The sequence below is a fragment of the Cyanistes caeruleus genome, chromosome 6, assembly GCF_971803275.1.
Source record: "Cyanistes caeruleus chromosome 6, bCyaCae1.hap1.1, whole genome shotgun sequence".
Lineage (NCBI taxonomy): Eukaryota > Metazoa > Chordata > Aves > Passeriformes > Paridae > Cyanistes > Cyanistes caeruleus.
In genome coordinates, this window is record NC_141706.1 from 9,635,695 (window position 1) to 9,658,472 (window position 22,778).

Sequence of the window (22,778 nt, forward strand, 5' to 3'; positions counted from 1 at the left end):
ACCTGACTTTGCAATACTCATTTTGCTTACATCATGAGACTTTCATGTGAATATGAAAACACCAATTATTTGTATTGATTTTCCTCTTCCTTCTTGGTTTTTCACCTTGCTGAGCTATTCTAAAGTAAAAAAGTAAAAGATACCCTATAGACCATCTTCCAAATGTGCATAATACGTGACCTCGCTCTTAATGTTTTTCAGCATCTCAGAAGCAAGAACATATTCTGAATACTTATTATATACATTTGATGAGCTATCTAATGGTTTGATGACAATATTTAAATCAGGTTTTCTTGAGGTTAATATAATGTATTACACAAATCAATTCATTCCATTAGTGTCCTAAAATCCAAAGCATCTGTTTGGGAACTCAATAAATCGGACTGTTCTGGTATCTTTATCTGGGATATCAATATTCAAAAGCCTTCCTACATCCTGAACGTGCTGATTGCAACTTTTTCCTTAGAGAAAAATCAATTACCCTGCTCTACAGTAGCAGAATTTTAAAAAGATACAATCCAAACTTGAATTTCACTCTCTGATTTGACTTCTGGATGCTGTGTACAGCTCTTCTGTGGCCCTTGTTTAAATTCAGGATAAGGTCACCAGTGTGCACCTGATACTGTGCAAAAGCTTTTCCTTATATTTTCTAACAGCCAATATCATCAAGGGTTGGAGGGCTTTGAAGGAGTTTCTCTTGGCTGTCAGACTGAACTCAAGTTTCCCAAGGACCCATCTCTAGTGAGGTTTTTTTCTTTGACTTGTTCCCACATTTCTGGCTCACCAAAATTTTGGATTAGCATCCTTCTCTCCCAGCCTGTGTTCTGAGTGCTCTGATCCTGTCAGCTGCCATCCAAAATTTACTTTCTTTGAAGTAAAATCAAAATTAATATGTGTGGGTAGCAAGAACAGACAGGACCTTTCCTGGCTAGGAAATGGTGGGGAACAGTGGATGCCTCAGTGTCCTGCTGTTTGTGGATGCACATGGACACGAGTCTGCCAGAAATGTTCCCTGAGACAGAAGCCCCGTTCCGGATGGAGTGACTGGAGCACAGAGGGAGTGACAGATGTGCCAAGGGATGTCCTTGAATAAAACCACCCTGGCTAAGGACTTAACCCTTCTGCTCCTCTCTCACGCACACAGGTTGATGGAGATGCCCCTCACAGTTGATGTGTAACATGTGCTCTGAGCTGCATTTTCGGGAGCAGGCCCTGCATTCAGTAGGTGGTCACTAGATGGCATCTTTGGGTACCGAATTTAGGGGAAAATAACATTTCATTTGTGCTCAGCCTCGTTTCAGTTCACTCTTATTTCTGCCTGGATATAAAAACTCAAGAAAAGACATGCCAAGGCAGGGAGAGATAGGAGGGAAGGAATCATTTTTCTGTATTTTTTGTACTTTCTGAGCAGTGGGGTTTATCTTGAATTCTAATAATTATGTGTAAACATTTTGGAATACTTTTCTAGGTAATATCTATGGAAATTTTTAGATTATGTATGAATTCAGATCTAGGAATCTGTCATTTGTGGGGCTTTTTCCACACTCCTTACAGATGATAGTCAATTACTAGGAAATATTCCAGATAAAATCATATCTTCAAAGCACTTAAACTGAAAGCAACCAGTCAGCAGTTCCCAGCAAGGATTTCCAGGTTAATACCAAGCAACTTCTGCAATAAAGAAGAATATTCCCAGCACTCTAATCCTTACAAATTAAGATACCTTTTTATATCTTTATATAGAAATACATAAAAGCTGCTTTCCAAATTCTCTTGATGTGAAGGTAATGTTGATCTCTTTCCTAAAACCAGCTGAAGGTGAGGGGAACTCAGTAGGTGGCAGTCCTCTTAAACTAAAGAAGAAACAGTGTGACTATCAGAGAACAGGATTTGAATGAAATAAAGTGTTTATTAAACATTTCCATGTTATCCAAAGCAAGTATTGCTTGCTTTTATTTATAAAATTTATAATTTTGTTTAGAATCCTCCAAGCTGTTTACACTTTCTTTTTTCCTATCTGGAGCTGTTCTGTTAAATTGTGATAATAACCCTCTGAATGTATTTGAAAAAATTTCTTCTTGCAGACTTCTTCTCCTAAATGTTTGTCTGTGTCTAGAGCTTGTTTTGTTGGTTTCTTGGTTGTTTTTTTTAATTTTTTTTTCCCCTGCTTCTCACACAACAAGAAAGATCTCACATTACCCAGTGTTTTCATCTGAATTTCTTACAGGATGAACCTTAGAACAGGAATCTCCTGTTCTAATATGTCCTGTGTTCTAATATATAATCTAATATATAATCTAATAAATATCTAATAATCTATATATAATGTAATATATAATCTAATATATAATCTAATATATAATGTTCTAATAAATGTCCTGTGCTGTTAAGAATCTCCTCTTGCAGTCTTCCCAAAGAAGTTGAATCCTTTGGGAATGGTGTCAGCTGCCTGTTTCCCTTTCACCCCATGGCAAAGGTGGTCTGCCATGGATCTGTATCCATGATGCTGTAGGATCCATCACCCAAATTATTTTGTCATTGTCAGCAGTATAAGGGACCTCTCTTTGATTCAGTCCTCTTGGTTGCCACGACCGGGAACAGATGACAATAGATTGGTTACCCCAGCAGTATGCAAACTATTTGAAAAGTAATAGCACAAAAATACATTTATTTAAAATAAAATAAGCCAAAGCTTTAGTGGTGTAGAACAGTGTGAGTTCTAAACCTGTTAAATATAACTCCTGTTGCCTTCATCCCCCCATGTGTTTGCTTCACTCCCAGTCCCTTTCAAGGAGTCTACAATCACTCCCCCTTGTGTGAAAGGAGTGCACTCAGAGATATTCTAAAATAAAGCCAAGGGAGTTGCTTGTTTTCCTGAAACACAGAAGGTGTAGGTGTCAGAGGCAAAAAGCTCTGATAACCTGCTTAAGCTGCTCTAACAGTATTGGTGAACACATGGGGGGCTCAGGTATAAGCAGGTTGAAGGGAGATTTTGATAACATTCAGGAATTTTTGACAGTGACTGTGACTTGTCCTTCTCCCATGTTTTTGGCCAGATGTAGAGTGTGGGGAGAAAATGTGGCAATAATACAAATATTGCCAAGGAGGTCACTGAAGATGAGGCCAAAGGATGGCGGAGAGAAATTAATAAATATTGAATAAATGTCTTATACCAGGGGAATGGTGTAAAAGTGAAAATTCACATGAACTTTGCTGCTGCAGTTGTTTCCAACAGCTTCTGTGTGTGAGGGTGTGAGTGGATGACTTCTGTGGTTTTACCCAGGTATAGATTGTATATGTATGATAAATCATGGAAGAGATAATCAGAAAAAACTTGTGTCCTGGGAAGCACTCAGAGCAAATCTGTATTGTAGTGGTCTAAAATAAACAGTTACGTGTTATTCTTTATAGTCTTGTCCACTAGGAATAAATATGTTTTTAAATGTAGTAGGATTCCATCACTTTGCATAATGTACTGGAAATACAGCCAGTGGAGTAGAAATAATTAAATGAAAAGAGTGGTTGATGGTCCTTTAATCTTTTTATGTGCAACATAAATGCCAGAGTAAAGTACACAACCCTAATAGCTACTTAATGGCCATGCAGGATGTTGTGCAGTGGGCAAATAACTCTGCAAGTGAAGAACTGCTGCAGAAATCTTTCTAAAAAGTGTGGAAGAAAGTGACACAAGATTTGACTGGGTGAAACTATGAAATAGATTGGAATGGGATATCACCTTATAACTGCTGTGCTTGACTGGGCAGAAATAAGACAAAATCACCTTCTACCGTCTTGGGAATGTCTTTGAGATCTCTGGTGATCAAAGGCATCATTTGGGGCTTCCCAGTGTCTGTAACCTCGCTTGTGATAAGGGGAGGAATCACATTCTGAGGTTGTGTCCGTGGCTGCAGCTGCAAACTGCACAACTGAATAAATCTTGAGCTAAATTCTGTTTCCAGATTAATGTGTGGATATGACAGATCTCATCATCTCTAATTGCTGTTGCTTATTCCAAGTGGTTCTTGCTGCTTCAGGATGATGAAAATGCCAGAAGTTAGGTCTGCTTGGTAGTTTTCTAAAATGCTTTTAGTAAGTGTCTCTTACTGAGGAGGGCAGCTTGAAATGTTGATTTGTGCAGTGGAGCAAAAATTCCAATGAGCAAAATTTCAATCAAAATTTAGTTTGGAAATGTATTTATTAGCTCTGATAGTGGAGGGAAAGAAAATAGATCCATAAGTATAGTTTCTAAAATAGAACCAAAATAAAACAGGAGAGACTTTGGCCTGGAAAGTGTCCTCTGAGATTTTCATCAATCAAAAATATACATTCAAATTACACTCAACTTATAAAATTTAGAGGGTGTTTTTCTCCTCTCTATATTTTGTGCTTTCCACAAATCTGATGAGGCCTTTTATTCCTTCGATTTCTAATCTCCTGATTTTTTGGGTAAAGAAGTCCATTTCATTAGATCTCTAATTATGTATTCAGGAAGCTCCTCATTTCTCTGTTTTTTTGGCTAATGACCACTCTGCTTCACTTTATCTTGAAGCAAAATGTATGATGGCTTTTATTCCTTCAGGAATAAAGCAGATGGCATTCAGCACAACATCAGGGGGAAAAAACTCCATAGATCTTTGAAGTGTTTTTAGTAAACACTGTTAAAATGAAATGATGGATTGCTGGCTTTACCTAGAATATCCCTAGATGGAAGGCAGGTTGTTTTAGTTCCTACCTATTTTGAATGTTTTGTATCTAGAGACAGGATTAGAAATTGCTGTGTTCCAGCAGTATTTCAGTTTATGACATTTTGTGGAGAAAAATCTTCACAAAATCAGTGTTATTCCTTCTCTGGTTCTGGGAGGAGCACCCTGATTCCCAGTCCTGAAAACACCGCAGCGGAGCTGGGCTGATGCTGTCAACACACAATGTTGCAATTGATTTTTGTGATTAAAGGCCAACAAAACAAATCAAAATGCATCTAAAGCTGGCAGAGCTGCAGTTAGCTCTAAATCCCACACTGTGAATATCAAATCTACCTTTATCTGCCTCATTCCCGTTACCCATTTCTAGATGAGGCTTCTTCTTTTAAACAATATTATCTTAAAATTTTGACATCATAATGTTCTTGAGGTGACAAGTTGTCAACTTCAGGTTATGTGACGAGGAAGGAGATTATCTAAAAGCAGTTATTTGTGCATTTTCTCCTGAAATGCTGTTGGTGTATGGCAATAAATTGAGGTACCCTAGCAGTCCTGTGAAGAGTAATTAGACAATGATGCATGGAAGAGTGATTGTTTAACCAGCTGGATCTTTCTGAGTGTCAAAAGAACTCTTCAAGCTGTGCAAATCATTATCACTGTGAGGTGATTATGTCTTGTGCTGGATTAGGGTAAATAATGAAAATTTTTAAATGATATATTTGGAGGATTAGATTTGCATGGCCTCTTTGTGGATTAAGTTTGGATATGCTGAGATGCAGTTTATATGTGAGAAGGAGATAAAGTTGAGGGAGCAGGGGGGAAGGTGGTAGTGTGATTATCAAGCACAGAGAGATGGCTGATCCAGGTGGGCTTAATACACCCAATTACATTTTTAGAAAGGAATAAACCTCCTAAGTAGAGATCTCAATTAAGTGTATTCCATCTTTGAGTCACCACTGCAAAACAAAAATTCTCAAATTCAAAATCTCTCCCACTTCTCTTTATTTGCCTTTTTCCATTGAATTTTGAGAGGTTACAAAGTCCACAATATAAAAGCTTCTGTCAAATCAAAGCTGTATTTTCATATTTTCAGATTGCAGGTTTGAGAGTGGTTTTGGGAGGTTTTGTATGTCAATTTTGAGGCTCAAGTTTTTTACATAATTTCTCTTTAAGAAATACCCAGACTATTTGATTTCTTCTATTATAACATTTTACAAATCTCATAACTAAAAATCTTGTAAGTACAAAGATGCAGCATAATTCCTTTTTTCTTACTATATATTATTATATATTATATATTATATATTATATATTATATATTATATATTATATATTATATATTATATATTATATATTATATATTATATATTATATATTATATATTATATTTATAGGCATTAAGCAGGATGCATAATGGAGTTTCAGGAATATGTCAACCTTAGGAGAATTCATTTGCATATCACTGCTTGCGTCCAAGAATTAGTGATTTAGGCTTGCAGAAAACATCTGGAAATTACAACTTTATTTTGCCATTCCTGCTTTTGTAACCTTTGGGAACCTTGGAAATGGATTTTGACATTTCTGCAACAATCAAACAAATGTACATTTTTATTATTAAATTTGCAAGCCTAAAGTTCAGGTGCTTTTTAAGCTGCACAGCTTAAAACTAGGCTTGCTGTCTGTCTTTGGTGTTTGCTCTGGGATGCTTTTTGCACTCCCTGTGCCTCAGGTACCTCATTCTCTAAATTGCAAAGCTTTTCTAAGGAGAAACTTCATGAATGTTGACCCACAGCAATAAGCTGGTTTTTTATGTGATTCATTTCAGGGATGATTTGCACTTCTATTTAAGCAGTATCATCCTAATTGCATTATTTGAATTATGTTATGTTTAATTTTTGTAATACTTGTATTGTAAGTATTTATCCTACAATTGCATGTTCAGATACTATTCCAAATTTGTGTAAAACCATACACTTTTTTAAGTGGATTTTAGGGAATTTGGGATTTTACGGATTTTAGTGGATTTTTTTCACTGGATTTTAGGGAAAACTGGACAAAGCACTCTTCAGCTTAACCAGTGCACAATTAAAAGCCATCTAATTTTCTGGTGATCCATTCATGAGGGTTTCAAAGTGTGTTATAAATAAAACGTCTTCAGTTTTCGTCACAGAAGAACTCAGAAATCTTAACTTTCAAAACAATTTTACTGTCACATTTAAAATAAATTCTTAATCTAGATTCAACTAAGTGGTGAAAAATGAAACTTGAAAGGGTCTGGCTTGAGGTGTAGTTTAAAAGATTGTCAGATTTGAAAAGGAAGACCTACTTTCTGCTCCTTTTGTGAAGACTTCAGCAGATGAAGAAAAGGCATTAAGTGAAATTGTGAGAACTAACAAACCAAAAACTAACAGAAAGGATAAAATATATATTTCAAGCTGATTTTTAGTATGATCTTTCAGTGTTCTTAATGTATACTTATGCCCTCTCCCCTTCCTTTCCCCTTGATCTGGTTTTTACAAATTTGAATCTTATTAGGCTTCATTCCCAGTGTTGACTGGGTGTCAGCAAGGAGAACCCCAAGCAGGTAAAAACCCCAGTTCTCTGTCTCCTGAGTGCTTCCTTCAGTAGATGTTCCCAGTATAGATGGAGAGTGCTCAGCTGCAGTCTAGAAATACCACATTAATCATTTGAGAGGCCTTTTCCTGCACAAGTGTGTTTCCTCCTCCTCAGTTCCTCCTGTTTGAGGTCTAATTGCAATGTTTATTGGCAGAAATTGCATTAATTTCTGTAGTAGATTTGGCACAGGGACTGCACACTGCTGGTGTACACACAGGTAGCACAGACAGCCCATCTCCAGTCTGTGCTCCAGACTTTGGAGTAGCACTGTTTATTCAGTCACCTCACTTTTTATATAGAATGACAACAACTGGGGAGACATTTTCTGCAAAATGTGACACAGACAAGCAGAACTTGACAAAATTGTCATTAGAATTTGAAAGCTGTATTTTTTTCAGTGTTTTATCAGCTCATTCTTCAAGAGTAAGGGGAATTGGAAAAATAACAGGGTAGTAACAGTAAGTTCAGATAGTCTGAAATACCTCTCAAAACATTTGTTGAGAATCACCATCACAGTTCCTGTTCCACAGCTTTTGAAATTTTCCTGTAGAGCATGAAGTAGGAACTGGCTGAGGCCAAAGCAATGGGAATGGGGCTTGGAAGGGTCTGGAGTATCAGAAATGTCTGAGGGAGCTGGGACGGGGTTGATTCAAGCTGGAGAAAAGAAGGCTCCAGGGCATCTTCTGGCTCTCCACAATTCCCTGACAGGAGGGGGCAGCCAGGTGGAATTGGGCTCTGCTCCCAGGGAATGAGGGATAGGACAAGGGGAAATGGCCTCAAGTAGTGCCAGGGGAGGTTTGGATTGAATATTAGGGAGAATTTCTTCATGGAAAGAGTTGCCAAGCATTGGAACATTGGTACTGGTACCTGAGATATTTAAAAGCCATGTGGATGTGGCACTTGGGGACATGGGTTAGTGGTGGCCTTGGCTGGGAGAATATTTGGACTCAGTGATCTCAGAGAACTTTTCCAGCCTTAATGATTCCATGATCCTATAGCTCTGTGATCAGTAAAAACCCAGCTGCGTCTGAGTTGTGTGCTGTGGTTGTACATGGATGTTTAGTATTGTATTGATCAGAAGTTATATTTACAACAATTTTTTTAAGGCTCATTAAACCTTTAATGCAGATCAAACCTTTCACTGTCTTATTACTCATCAAAATGACTCAAGTGAAGTCTCTTTGACCAGAGAGAAGTTTTCAGGTCCTGTGGATTTTCATGGCAAAACAAATGTGTGGCATCAACTCCATTTGTGTTTTGCAACAGTTACTCTCTGACTTCATTGTGTGCTTGTTACGTTAGAAGTATTTTTACTGCATTTTCTTTTTTTTTTCTCCCTCTTATAAGCAGCAAAGGAGTGGGTTTAAAAAAAAATATAAAGCAGTATTGTTTTTAGAGCACTGCAACAAAATATAGAAGTGATAGCTGTGGCACATTTCTAATAGCTGGGCTGAATCATATTCTGTTCCTCTAATGGCATGTGTAATTGCTCCAGGTTTTCAGGCGTCCTTCAGCTGCACTTATTTAGATTAGTGACTGATGCATTTCCATGGAAACCTGCAGCAGGGGAAAAAAAACCCGCTTGGTACAGCATGGAACTGAAGGGACGTGGGCTTTGAGCCTTGTGTAAAATAAGGCTTCTCGGTTGTGGTCAGCTTGGTTTGGGGTTTTTGTTGTAACTGCTCTCTGCAAAGGAAGAGGAGTTGCCAGCAGAATTCTGTGTAACAATTTGGAACACTTGTTAAATCCTATATTCCTTGATAAGCTTCAACTTTTTGAGTGTATTTGAAGGAGTATATTTTGAAATGAAATGTTTGGGGTGTTTTTCTCTGTGAGAATGCAGAAGCACCCAAACCCCAGGTAAGCAGGTGAGAAACTGTCTGGAAAGTGGAGGTCCAAAAATGAAGTTCATTTTGGAGGTGTTATGTGGAGCTTTAATGAAGGATCACTGAGTTTTGAAGTGCTAGTGGCAGGAATTGAAAGGATTAATATGACCTCTGTCACTAAAATGCCAGGAAATATAATTACTTTTAAAAACTTTGCACAGTACTGTTGCTTTTCTCAATATCTGGTACAATCTTTATATGCATTGCCTAACATATAATATCTGATATTTAGTGCTTTCTTAGAAAACTAGATTCTCAGCATTCTCAGCAATTTGTTCTAATTTCCAGGAGTGTTTAAGGTTGCAACATGAGTTTTCAAATGCATTCATTTAAAGTAATTGCCCTTATGTGTCTACACAATGCTGTAAAGGCAAGTACCTTCCATACTTTTTAAAAAGTAAAATTATTTTTGGATTTGGCTCCTTTCCTGCTGCAATCATCCTAATTATTTGGAATACAGGTGTAGGTTCTCTAGGAATAAGCTCTCAAACCAATGGTGATAGTTTCTCCTATTTGAAAATTAATTATCCTGTGGTCTGGCTCTGAATCCTGTGTTACTTAGCAGTCATCAATACAAAGTATCTCTAACCATATCTATGTATGATTTTGATATTTTATGTATGTTGTTTATCTTATTATACCTATACATAGCCATATCTATATATTCTGATACAGCACTACACACTCAGTTGCTGAAGTCTGATACTCCTGTTAAAACTGATGTGTTTCTAAGTAATTTTTCTATTTTCTTTTTAATTTGTCACTAAATATTGTATTTTAGACACTTGCAACAGCATGGCTAGGCAGGAGTTCTTCCTGGTGAGCAGGGAACTTCCATATCCACATCCACAGCTCCTTGTTCCACCCTCATCTTCCCCTCCCTGGTCCTGTGTAAACCTGGGTACCACATTGCTTAGCAACATCCTGCTCTGAGCTGTTTGTTTGCTGTGACTGGAGTTATAATATTAAATCAGAAGTTATTCTGAGGACTTTATGGTGGAATTGCAAAGTGTTCCTTTGTTTGTTGGGCTTTGGTCATGTTTTATCCACAGTGAATATCAGACTGAGAAGTCTACATGCGCAATCAAGGGAGAGGGAAAAAAAAAGTGCTGTGGTGAAAATGATAGTGAGGTTCTAGGAACTTCCCAAGTATCTCCCATGCTCAGCAGCTTCTTATGTATTCAAAATTTTATCTATTATTGAAGGCAGAGAATTTGACAGATCATTGATCCTGAGCACAGCTGGCAAAGATTTAGACTTGAATGGAGCTTCTTGTAAGGGAGGAAATTGAGGAGAAACATTTGTATCACCATTGATGATAAAAGTCCATAATAACTCTAGTTGAAACTTGCTGTACATGAAAATTAATGATTTTTGAAATTGAATAGAAGAATGGCTTTCCAGAGCCTGTTTTTCCTTACTCAGCCCAAAATAATTCCCCATCTGTTCTTTCCAACTCAGAGTGCACAATGACTTTCTCCCAAGCAGTTGGTTGCCTTTGTGGGGCTGTAAACATGTCTCAGGTAGGAACAATCCCTGTCATACTCAGCAGACCACAGCTCCTACCGCACAAACAAATGCAGAGTTCCTTCACAAATCTCTAATGGAATTTCCCTAAATTTAATGCAAAGTTGCTGCATCATTAAGCCAGGTTTCACCTGGCATCTGCCCTTTGCTATAGGCCATCATTTGGGTTATGCTGCTGCCATCAGTGAGAACACTGATATTTGCAGGAAATATTTGAACTATTTGCTGGGAGGATGAAAAATGTGAAATAAGGTGTTATGATTAAAAACATTCATACCTTGAGTCAGTTCTAAAGAACTGGAACATTACACCACCTGAGCTTTGTAAGTGAACAAACCATCCTGACCTTCAGGATAAATAACATTTGCAACAGATGATAGTGCCAGCAGGTAGATCATCCAGACTTCTTTGTTCTCCCTGAATTTGAAAAACAAGATGCCTTTATTTATGTGTGCAGGAGTGCTTTGAGAATGACATGGAGAGCTGGTTTTTATGAGGCAGATGTACATATTGTCAGGCCACAATTAAAGGTTAGGCCAAGTGCACTGAAGTTGCTTTGGTTTTGCCTGACTTTGTAAAACCTGGGTATTTCAGCAAGGATCAAAGTAGGTGCACATGGACCAAAGCCATGTTCAGCTGCTAGAAACTCTGAGGTCAACATCCAACTTTTTACAAGCTCTTCATACTTTTGTTTTAAGATGGATTTTACTCAGTAAAGCAGAGGGGAAAAATCTTTCCACTTCCAACTAATTTCCTTTGATGAGATCACCCAGAGCTGTCTTTGCCTGTCCCAGATACTGAGTGGCTTAATCCTCTGCATCAGCTGAGACCATGGACACAGAGCTGCCACAGATGGGTTGGAAATGAGGGGCAGAGGTAATGGAGACCCTCAGAAACCTAACAGCAGAACTTAGGGAAAGAGCAAGTGACTGTTACCACATTTTGAAAATAATCTGCAAATGAGGGAAGACCTGAAGAATTCCAGAATTGTACAGAGAGCTGGTAAAGTTGTTAGGACAGTAAGCAGCAAATGCTTCCACAACTACTTGCTGGGGTTTTATTTTTTCAAGTATAAGTAAGCTTTTTTGTTAAATTAAAGGGAAAACTGATAACATGGGAAACACTGTTCTTCCATAACTGCCTCTCTGTCAGGTCCAAGTTGCATATTTCTGTTATTAAGGTTTCTCTTGCAAACAAACTTTTTGATTCACTCCATCAATGAGCCATTTCAGCATCCTTTGTGGGTAAACAAATTCACTGTATTCCAGCTAATCTTCCTCTAAGGATGAAGGAGGGAATCAACACTCAGGCTTCCTTTCTTTATCTGAAAAAAGATTTAGTAGGAAAAAAAAAAAAAGACAGGAAAGGCAGGAGGACATCCAAGGATTTGGTATTCCAGTCAAGTTGTCCTTGAGCCATTTTTATGCTTATTCTCAAATCTGAAAAACTTCAAAAACCACTTAAGATTTGCTGTTTCTTAGCTTTAACTGAAAGAAAAATTGGTTGAGAGCATTACATCAACTGGACACTGGGACTTAAAAATAAAATAAAAAAAATCCACAAACTGAAACAGAAGAAAGTGAACCACGAATTAAAGGTTTTCATTAATTTACCATTTATAATGCCTTTGTCATATGTTTCCTTTCTCTTGATCCTCACATTTTATCCCTTCAAATGAAGCATCCATGTTTTTACCTCAGATTTGCACAGATATGAAAAAGATAATTGTAGTTTCTTCTGAATTCTTGGGCAGATTTACCTTCCTTGTGTTTTTATAACCCTTTATCATAACCAATGATCAAACAGTTAATAGAGAATATTTATATTTCTATTTCTTTATCCCATATTTTCTACATTTTATAATCCTACTCCGTGTGATTTGGAGGAGGATCCCTGAACTTCATCTTTCCTATGGCTCAAATGAAATGCTCAAAGAAAGCAATAAGAAATGTCATGTTAAACAATTGTATCATATGCCTGAAAAAACTTCTCTCATCACCATTTTAATGTATCATATTTAATAGAAAACCCAGTTTTGATGAATCTTTATTTTCTAAGGGGGAAAGGGAATAAGTGAAATAAGCTACTGAGACTTCACAGTTTGTGGTATGAAGAATATTTTTTCTTTTAATGTGATTAATTTCTAGAACATCATTTGGTAGGCAGATATTTTGGATATACGTGGGATAGAAAAATGCATACTCTTCTTATTGATGTTTTCAATCCCATGAACTTTTTCTCCCCTTTTTCTTATGTCTAAATTTGGATCAATTTAAGGAAAAACTCATAAGATAGGAGACCTGTCTTGTTGCAAACCAGTACAAGTGTCCTTGAATTGTGAATTTTTGCTGACTTTATTTTTAGACTGCTTTCCTCAGCTTTGAATAACTTCTGGTCTAAACCTCAACATAAATGGTTGGGAAAAGGGTTTTCCACCAGGAAGGGGAAGGTGCAGGGGGAAGGCTTTAGCATCTGCCACTGTTTTGGGTGCTGTACATGAACTACTCTTATAAAGAACATCTTTAAATGTCTGTTGGGAGTGAAACATCTCCCAGGGCTGTCACTGGAGAAGAGGGAAGAAGGAAAAGCTGCATGTTTTGGGGTGGGGATAAAATCCACCTTTACCAGTGGTATATGGGGAAAGCCTGCTGCTCTTTGTTGTGCTGTGCCTTTGGAACAGCACAAATTCTGCTGTTCCACTCCTCTGTTCATCCTGGGGACGTGCTGGTGACTGAACCTTTCCTAGAGTGCTGGCAGGCCTCTGACAACATCCCTGCTGGCAGAGCATTCTGTGCAGTTTCCTTGGAAACACGGCTCTGGAATGCCCTGCGAGGAGCAGCAGGGAGGAGAGAAGGAATGGAGACGGCTGCTTTGGGATTTTTCCCCCTCCTATTTCTTTACCCTTCCAAAGCCATATCAAATATGTAAGCAACCTACTCCAAACTGGAGTGTCAGGGTGGGAATCAGGCTGGCTGCTGGAACAGGCCCACAATTGTTACGTGGGCTGAAACGGCACGAGTGGCCTAATCTGTGTGGTTTGGAGCCCAAAATTCATTTCTTGCTTTTCATGGCAGTGATCTTTCAGCTTTTGATAATGTCTGCAAGATCTGTTGAAGTCCTGTGGTCACTTATGAGACTGCGACAGAGAATCTACAGGAAGCCCTACATTTATTTGGAGGAAAACCCTCACCACTCCTGAGGTGTAGAAAGGAGGAAATGTTTTCCACTTACACTTTCTCAGTACTCACCCCTCTTTGAACCCTGTAAATTACATTCTGGAAGGGCAGGGTTTGAGCCTGCTGCTCACTGATGTCTGTAACAATAAATGATTCTAATAAAGAAACAGCTGGGGCTTTATTATTTGGATTGCCACTGTTGCCCGGGCACACAGCTAATTTCTGCTGCAGCTCCACTGGCTTCAGTGGAAAATGGACCAAGAAAAAATTGTTGTGCTCTTATGGTATTTACTCTGGTAAAATATGGGCTTCTCGAGAGATCTAGAAACTTGAAGTAATATCCCAATGTTTCTGTCTTCTGTCAATGTAAAGGAAACTGGACCACTTTTGCAAACCGTAGTGTTTTGTTCTACCTCTTAGAAAAACGTTTTGAACTGATCCAACTTGATGTAGTGACTTTTCATCTGTGGTGACAGATGTTCCTCTCAGTAAGAATGCAGTATTATTAAAATAATTGTATTTTTAAAAATAAAACTGCTAAATAATGTTTTTCTAGACCTTCTTGCCCATATGTTCTTGCTTGTCTTTCTAATCTACCTGCAACCAAGTTTAAGAAATCGTCAAAAAATTCTGTTGTAAAATCTTAAATGATTATGGGGTTGGTAGTCTTAGATAGTCCTAACTTGCTGCAAAGCATTTTGATAAAGACTGCTGGTCTAAAGAAAACCTGGGACATAAGAATGGGTACAAATCCAGGGAAGCCTAGAGCTAACCCCTTTGTGCTAATACACTTATAACAGTGTTACTATGTTATATTTGTCTTGAATTCAGAACAGTATTTGTTAGACATTTGCCTATGGCTTCTTTGTGTTCTTTTGTCAAGTCAGAGAATGGAATCCCTTTCCTTTTTCAGTCCCCAGTTCATTCTGATGGCAGATTCCTGGTGCTCCTCCCCTGCTCCTGGGTGTGTGTACTTACGCTGTGTAATAGGGCAGCCTGGAATCTGAGTCGGAGGTGAGGGAAAGAGGGTAATTAGAGAACTTAACACAGCAGCCTGGGAAACTGCCACTTAGCCTCGAGTTCAGCGCCTTGCAAGGCTTCTGTTTATCCAAATAATCCCTGACTGTGCTCTGAGGAGAAGGGGGAAGCAGAGGGGTGGCAGACCCGGGGAGCAGATCCAAGCTGCAGCTGAAGAGTGCTGGCTCTGCAATCCTGAGGAGCTGAACAAAGCTCTCTGTCTTGCTGTGCCTTCCCATCCCTCCCACCCACTTTGTATTCCTTATAGCACTGAAATATCATGCTATAGAAAACAGATTCTGCAGGGGAAACATCTGGCTCCTTAAAGCTCAAGCAGTTGCTCTAAAATTTCAAAATATTCTTCATCATAATTTATTTCTTGTAACCATTTCTGAGGGACTTCCGAGAAAGGGAAGAGGCCAAGGGAAACTCAAAGTAGATTCCACGTTTATGATTTTCTGTGTTTCTTCTGTTTATGTCTCTTGGTATGAATCTGATTTTTGGAATGGATGAAGAAAGAATGGGGAACAGGCTGCAATTTGTGCAGAAGGAGCAGGAATTTTGGGTAAAGGAAATTTTAGGCAGAAAATACAGGTTGTAGGTGACTGACAAAGGGACAAAATAAACTAAATTATCAAGTAGAGTTCATATTATAATAGGAATTTTCTTCTTCTCTGGCCCTCCTGTAGGATGGAGGCTGGCTGGTCTCGACAAAATGTATGTAAATGTAAATATTTCTGGTTTTCCCTAGTACAGCTTTTCTTGGACCTTGCCAACTGGCTCTGAAGAAATAACTTTCTTACTCTTTTAGCCGGCTGCAACCTGCATGTACATTTCCAGCTGGAATTTCTCTGTGTTATGGATGTATTTGTATTTATGCCTCCAGCTGGGGGCATGATCCAATTACATGTCAGCTGCACTGATTAAAATAAGGAAATATGCATTTTTCCCACCCTTCTTCCCAAAGTCTGCCTCACAGGATTTCTCTGCTCCTTGGCTATGTTCAAAGCCCTTCCATCCTGCTCTGATGTTCTTTTTCTCTCTGCAGGCTTGCCCTTGGTCATTTGACACCAATATCTCAGTCATTTGTACCATCCTTAAAAGCTGTGCCACAGAGATGCTGTGCTTTGAGGGCTCAGTCTGGCTTGGAGAATTAATAAAATCTATGGGGATTGTGTCAGGCTGTCCTTCCATGGAGAGTCCCTCAGCTGTGCAGATGAGACTTTCATTGTTGTAATCTAAACCAGAAACTTTTCCATCTGATTTTTGATGTCTCTTAGCCAAACCGAAGGTGATGTCATTGGAGGACCAACCTGAACTTAGGCAAAAAAATATTGATTTGTATATTCTACCTATGTTCCCAACATTTCTGATATCTGTTGCAGATTTTTATTATTTATTTCTTTCTTTTTTTTTGCCTCTTAGCTATAAAAGTACCAAATATTGGACACAGAAGTTTTTGTCACTGAGCATGTGACTGGAGCTTTAAAACTTGTGAATGATGTGATTCATGATCTCAAGAAGTTCTCCTTAGTCACTTGATGTGTCTGATATGATTAAAGAATATCTCCAAAGCCAACATTTTTTTCTGAAATGCCTTGAAACTACTTTCATTCACTGCAAGAGAATGTGACAAACACTCCGGCACTTGATTAAGAAATACGGAAGTATTGAAAAACCTTTTTTCTCTGTGCAGAAACACGAACAGATAGAACAAAGAAGCTGTTCAGACACTACACGGTTGGATCCTACGACAGCTTTGATGCTTCAAGGTAAGAATTTTTCCTTTTGGTTGCAATCTGTTTACAAAACCTTCCTGGGTTTTATTTAATTGGTACTTTTGATTTTGGCTTTGGAGGGGAAGAGGGAAGCAGACCACTAAACAAAACTTCTGAGGGTACCACTTAACTTCTACTTTGGTTTTTATTGCAGTTCACTTTGTTTGTATGGGATGGGTGTAGAAAATTCAGGAGCAGTGACGTCACAAGTTTCACTGTCTTGTTTTGGGAGTGGTGAAAGAGATTTGTTGTTTTGAACAGTAACTTTGGAACCTGAGTAGAATTGAAGCTGCTGGAAATGTGAAATTAGGTTATTTATTTGTGGAGAATTAATGATTTTTAAGCAGATTCTTCTCCCCCATGGATATATGTTGAACATTCAGCTGATTGCTGGTAGAAGGGATGACCTTTAAAACACAGAACCTAGTTATGTTTTTGTGTCTTCTTGAGGAAATTTTAGTGGCGTACTGGAATTAGTATGCTTCTCTTCTGAATGTCCAACTATAGCTTGGGTTGGTTTATATTTGTTTTTGTTTTTGCTTTTTGTTTGTTTGTTTTTTGTTGTTGTAGTTTTCAAGGAAACCACATTTATTATAGGAGAAAAACTATGAAATGTGTGACGTAATGGCAGCATGTCATGTAGTTCAATATTAAAATTTTTAAAAAAGAAAAATGTGGTAACTGTTGGTTCTGTTCTGGAATCTTAGACTTTGTTCCCAGGTTCAGGCATAGTTTCTATGTGAGTTGAACAATTTGGGGAGGGAGTTCCCAGCTGGACATGATGTGATTGACTGGGGGAGTCTGATGATGGTAAAGTTGTCAAGAGAAGCTGTGAGCCCATACTCTGAGACAGCCTCTGCAGAGCAAACTCACTGGTTAATGGGGATGTTTGCAGTGAGAAGAGTTGGCTTTTTGCAAGGTTCTTTGAGTGATCATTAGTCTACAAAATCCATATGCTTGTCCCTCTATTTCAGTGAGAATGGATAGGATTGTTTCTACAAAAGAGAGAAGCTGTGTCTTCTGCATGTAGCCTCAGAGATACCAAATAATTCCACATGGAAACTTCCTGCTACTTTCTAACAGCAAGATTTTTTCACAGAAAATGTCAATTCCATCAGAATCTTCATTTCCACACATCTTTTTTTTTTTTTTTAAGGTTGGTTTTGTTGTTTTTGTTTTTTATTTTGTTGGTTTATTTCTCTGTTGTTTTGAGTTTTTTTCCTAAAGGTATTGGGTTTGTGCAGTGCAACAGTAAAGCTCTCAAAAAATGTGCCTTACCTGATTCAGGACTGAGCAGGAGAGATAATCAGGAAAAAAAATGAGCTTTTGTACAGCCTTATATAAATTAGTTATGAAGTGTGTCTGCAGTTCATATCTATTAATTGTCTGAGTAGAGAGAGGGAAAGCAACAGAGCTCTCCTGGCAAGGTTTGGAAGAAAACTCTCTTTGAGTTTCAGAGAATCTGAGACCCAGTGGATCCATTTGGAAGGGTAATAGTGGAAATTGAGAGGAAAAGGTAGGAAGAGGCAGAATTAATCTGAAATTCCAAGAAATACAAGAAATACAGTGGAAAGGTAGACTTGCTTAACACATTTTTTCAGTAAAGTATGGTAAATCTAGAATTTTTGTAAAGTAACCCCAGGAAAACTAAAAAACCAATAACACATCAAGTTGTGTTTCAGGTTAGAAGACTGAGGCTGCAAATCAGCCTTTTGTACCTCTGAATGGTGATCTCACTGATGCCTGCATATTGCTGCTAAAGCAAAAATAATTTGCATTTCAGAACCTGTCTGGGGATTAATGCCTCTTGGTGGTACATCCAGATTGAATGCCTCACAAGGACTTCTTCAGGGAGGGGAATTAGTCAAAGAGGCAAACAAGGTGTGAAAGTGAGAACAATTTTTGATATTGCCAGATTTGTATTGATTTGATTACTTTCTCTGTTATAATTTTGTATCAAAGTTGGGGAAGAATACATTAGAACTGATTTAACACTGGCAGCAAAGGTTTCATAAACATTTGTCAGAAGGCAATTGTGCCTCTGTGCTAAGAACAGCTCTGAATCCAAAGTATTAACAAAGCTGATCCAGTTCCTTTCTGGAGATGATGTGGGGGAGTGAGGGGAAGTGTCTGCTCCCTTCTCTCTTTTCTTCTCCCTCCCAAAGGGCAAAAATTGCTGAGTAGAAACACTCTGTTCAGAAATCTATATTAATGGGCTTATTCACATGCAGGAAAATACATTGTACATGGCATTTTTCATCTTGAGGAAAATGTGCAGCTTGAGTAATGAAGGTTCATTAAATCCTATTTCAGCTTTGCATAAAAGATCAGTTTTCCATACATTAACTTTGGGAAAATGGGGAGGATGCTTACTAATGTGGAGAAGGGCACTGAGACTTGCTTGCCTGTGCAAATAGTCACTAAATATCATACAAATACAATATAATATTTGAAACTACCAGGTCTGATGTATTATCTGCTTCAAATGCTGATGCCTTCAACAGGGAACAATTTCTTCTTAATTTCTAACTTCTTTCAGTTTAAATCCCCACTCCTTGTCCTAGAAAGCAGGTACACCACTAAAACTGAAGGAAGATAATGCAAGACTGCTCTGCCACATCTCTGAATTTTCTGTCTTCCCTGGATTTGTCATCAGTTAATGCAAATGAAATTATTTGTAAGGCATTAATGAGTTAATTCATCAAGGTTGTTAACAGAAAGCATTGCTAAGGCGTAAAATGGATGTTGGAATTTAAAAAAAAAAAAAAAAATTTAAATACTTAAAGCTAAGGTAAACCTTTAGAAATTATCATTTTTTATTTTCTTTTTAACTGAAGTGAGGGAATTGATTAATTCTTTCAAGATGGCACAGTGGATTGTACAGTGAGGAAAATATGTGGAATTAATTAGTTATTTAATTTGAAATGTAAAATGTTATCACCCTTTTAAATGGAATGGGACTGATAATGCAGTGAAAACTTAGTTTTACACTCTGGAGACATAAATAATATGAGACAGTGTGGTGCTATGTAAAAATGATAAACCTGGTATGGTGGAAAACATGATCCATTGCCTCCATGAATTTGGGAACTTTAGGACACGACAGTGGAAACTTTTCCTACTGCATTCCTTGCATCATCTCCCACCCCCAGCAGAACAGGGCAGTAGCAAAAGTCAATAGCACAACTAAATGCCAACCTCAGTGCCATCAAATGTGCACATAAATGGGAGGTCTCTTGCTTATTTTGTGACTTTCTTCACAGAATTATTGACTTTCACATGGGGGCTCTTCTCCAGAACTGGTTCCAATGCTTGCATGGGAGAAGTTTTCCTGGTGCCTTTCCTTGACATCCCATGACTCCAGCAGTATTAAGGAGCTTGCAGGAGAGGATGTGATGACAAATAACCTTTTCCATGGGCTGGTTGCCACCACATTAATGGCAGGACCAAATGGATTTGCCTTATGGTTTTTGTTCTGTTTTTCTGGAGTAAGACAAAGGAAAATAGGATGGTGTAATCCATAAGAAAACTTAATTAAAAGCTTAATTCATTAACCTATTGCTCCTACTTGGAGTCATGCGTCATCATCCCTGTCCCACAAGTGTAGAAGCTGACAGGAGCAGCTCTTCAAAAGCCAGTTTACATACAAACACCTAATAAAAAACGGAGAGATTCTCTCCAGGCTGTTCTCTGTTGCTGTTGTCATCTATGCTGTTGGATAGAGCAGCATGAGCTTTAATCCTGAGCAGCTCAGAGAGACTCCTTGGCACAGCTGAAGCTGTCTGCCCCTGTAACTCAGCATGTTATGGAGAGCTTGGTTATATTTTTAATTCTTTTAGCCCACAGAATATGCCTTGGATATATTGGATATATTGGATACCTTTGTCCCAAAGTTCTGATAGAAGCGGTGCTGTCTTGGTAGTTTAAGTATTATGTGTTATGCACATTTTTTTAGTGGAAGCTCTCAGTCTGATGCAAAATACTTTCTTGAGATCTGGTTTCATGTGGATATTTCACATAAATAATTATCCCTCTGGAGAAATGCAGTTGCTCATCTCTTTAAATATAGATTTTAAAATAATAAAATATAGATTTAAAACAGATGGAAAGTTTTAGTGGACCTCTGGCCATTGCAAGTGGTGAGGAATGTAAAACTGACAGGGAGCAAAGGGATTTTCTCCTGGTAAGGTGACTCTGTGTCCCTGGGGTGGGGAATTTGTCATATGTGCCTGCTGAGTGCTGCTTGCCTGGCAGCAATCCACTAAATCCTGGCACATGGATCCTTGCAAAAGTTAAGGGAAGGTATAAGATTTGTTGTTATATTTTATATCCTGCTTCCCACATTTTCATTTTGGTTCTGCCTGGGCAGAACAGTGAGAGAATTGTTGTTACACAGAGAATAAATTGGATTTTCTGAGCTGGGGTAAGAATTAGGTGATATGGGATTGGAACTGAATGATCTTTAAGGTTCCTTTTAACCCAAATCATTCTAGGATTCTGTGAACTGCTCTTTTGTTTGTTTGTTTTCTCTTGGCTATCACCAGTTCCACAGTACCTACATTTCCTGGGAAGTCTGTACTGTTCAGGTGCTCTCTTGAAGGAAATGGGAGATTAAAATGGTGCTGTTCACTCTTAACAATAAATCCACAATCTGGGATTGACACATTGATAATAAGTGGAAAGTGATTTTACAGCTCTTCTTACCTGCAGGCATATATTTTAAACATAATCCTAGGTTTCCTCTGTTGGAAACAAGTAAAACCAATGGCATTTTAACTTTTTTACCTATACACATAGCTCAGTTTCTGCCTAGAAGATGGTAACAAAAATATCTGAGTATGCTTATCATTGTAATTAAATATAATGTGAGACAGTGATGTGGATACATCTGAAAGCTCTCTGAGATTTTAATGATTTTAAATCTCCACAGATGTGATATCATGGTTCTTTTGGGCACAGAGAACACTCAGCACCAGCCACATTGTAGGGAAAAAATAAGTGTGTCAAATGTTTTGTGTGCATGTAATCTCACCTGATGTCTAAAGTTATTTTGTTCAACTTGCCAGTTCTCTGTTCAGAATTAATTAATTGTGTGACAGTCTGATGGCACTGAGCTGCTCTTAATGTAAGGCAGAAGGGCAAGGGTAGCTCTGTTTTAAATCTTTGTGCCTCATTAACTTGAAGAGCATAATTTGATGCAATTTTTAGAATTGCATATGTATTTAAGCAATAACTAATGCATTGTAGCCTCTGCAGAGCAGGTGGAGATGTGAAATTTTTCCTTTACAGTTATTCAATTTCTAATGGAAATTCCTTTGCTTGCTAATAAACAACTTTATACTTTGCCTCCCCTGCTGTTGTGTGGTGCCATGATGGAGCTTTTTTTGCTGGTGACTACAGCAAATATTGAAAGGATTTGCTGAAGTAGGAGGTAAAAAGGATGTGTGTGTGTGTGTGTATGCATCTGAATTGCCTCTGCATCTAAACCTGTACTATAATTGCACTATTAAGGTTTAATACAGTTACAGTAAGATGCAAAACTCTACTGTGAGTGATAAAAGTTTCCAATAGCTTGTAAGTACATTTTAAAGTTGTTTGCTGCCTTGACAGCGAAGTTTGTTCAACTCACTTCAGTAAGATTTCAGCTTTTAGAAACTAATGGTTTGGTAACTAATGACTAAAATGTGTCAGGCATTTTCTGGGCTAGATATTTGCCTAAATTTTTAATGGTAGGTGTTAGCAAAGAGAGATCAAGAGCTGAAAAAAAAAAAAAAAATACAGCCTTTCCCAAATATAGAATTACAATGCTCCTTCTGAAAAACTTTTAGGATCTGCCTCTACTACAAGTCCACACTCAACTGTGTGCCTGGGGTAGAGAAGTTGCTGCTTGCAAGGGCTGGGATTTGGGGGCTGTGCCATTTCCTACACAGCAATTGGTACTCCCTGGCTCAGCAGGATTTCCTCTGCAACTCCTCCGGCCGGATGCTGGAGGACAGCATGGATTTAAATGTCACCACTGAAAGCAGCAGCCTGTGTCCTGTGCATGGGGGGGAATTAAGTGATTTTTTTCTTTAAATT

General features: G+C 38.2%; 1 protein-coding gene across 12 annotated transcripts in view; it reads left to right on the plus strand.

Moving 5' to 3' along the window:
* The window catches only part of SHANK2 (SH3 and multiple ankyrin repeat domains 2), a 276,108-nt gene that overhangs the window by 130,842 nt on the left and 122,488 nt on the right, over window positions 1-22,778 (plus strand). For all 12 annotated transcript variants that reach the window (XM_086894900.1, XM_086894897.1, XM_086894895.1 and 9 more), the window contains one exon: window positions 16,619-16,694. In XM_086894900.1, coding sequence (XP_086751026.1) covers window positions 16,619-16,694 — 76 coding nt within the window. The remainder of the gene's footprint in view (window positions 1-16,618; window positions 16,695-22,778) is intronic.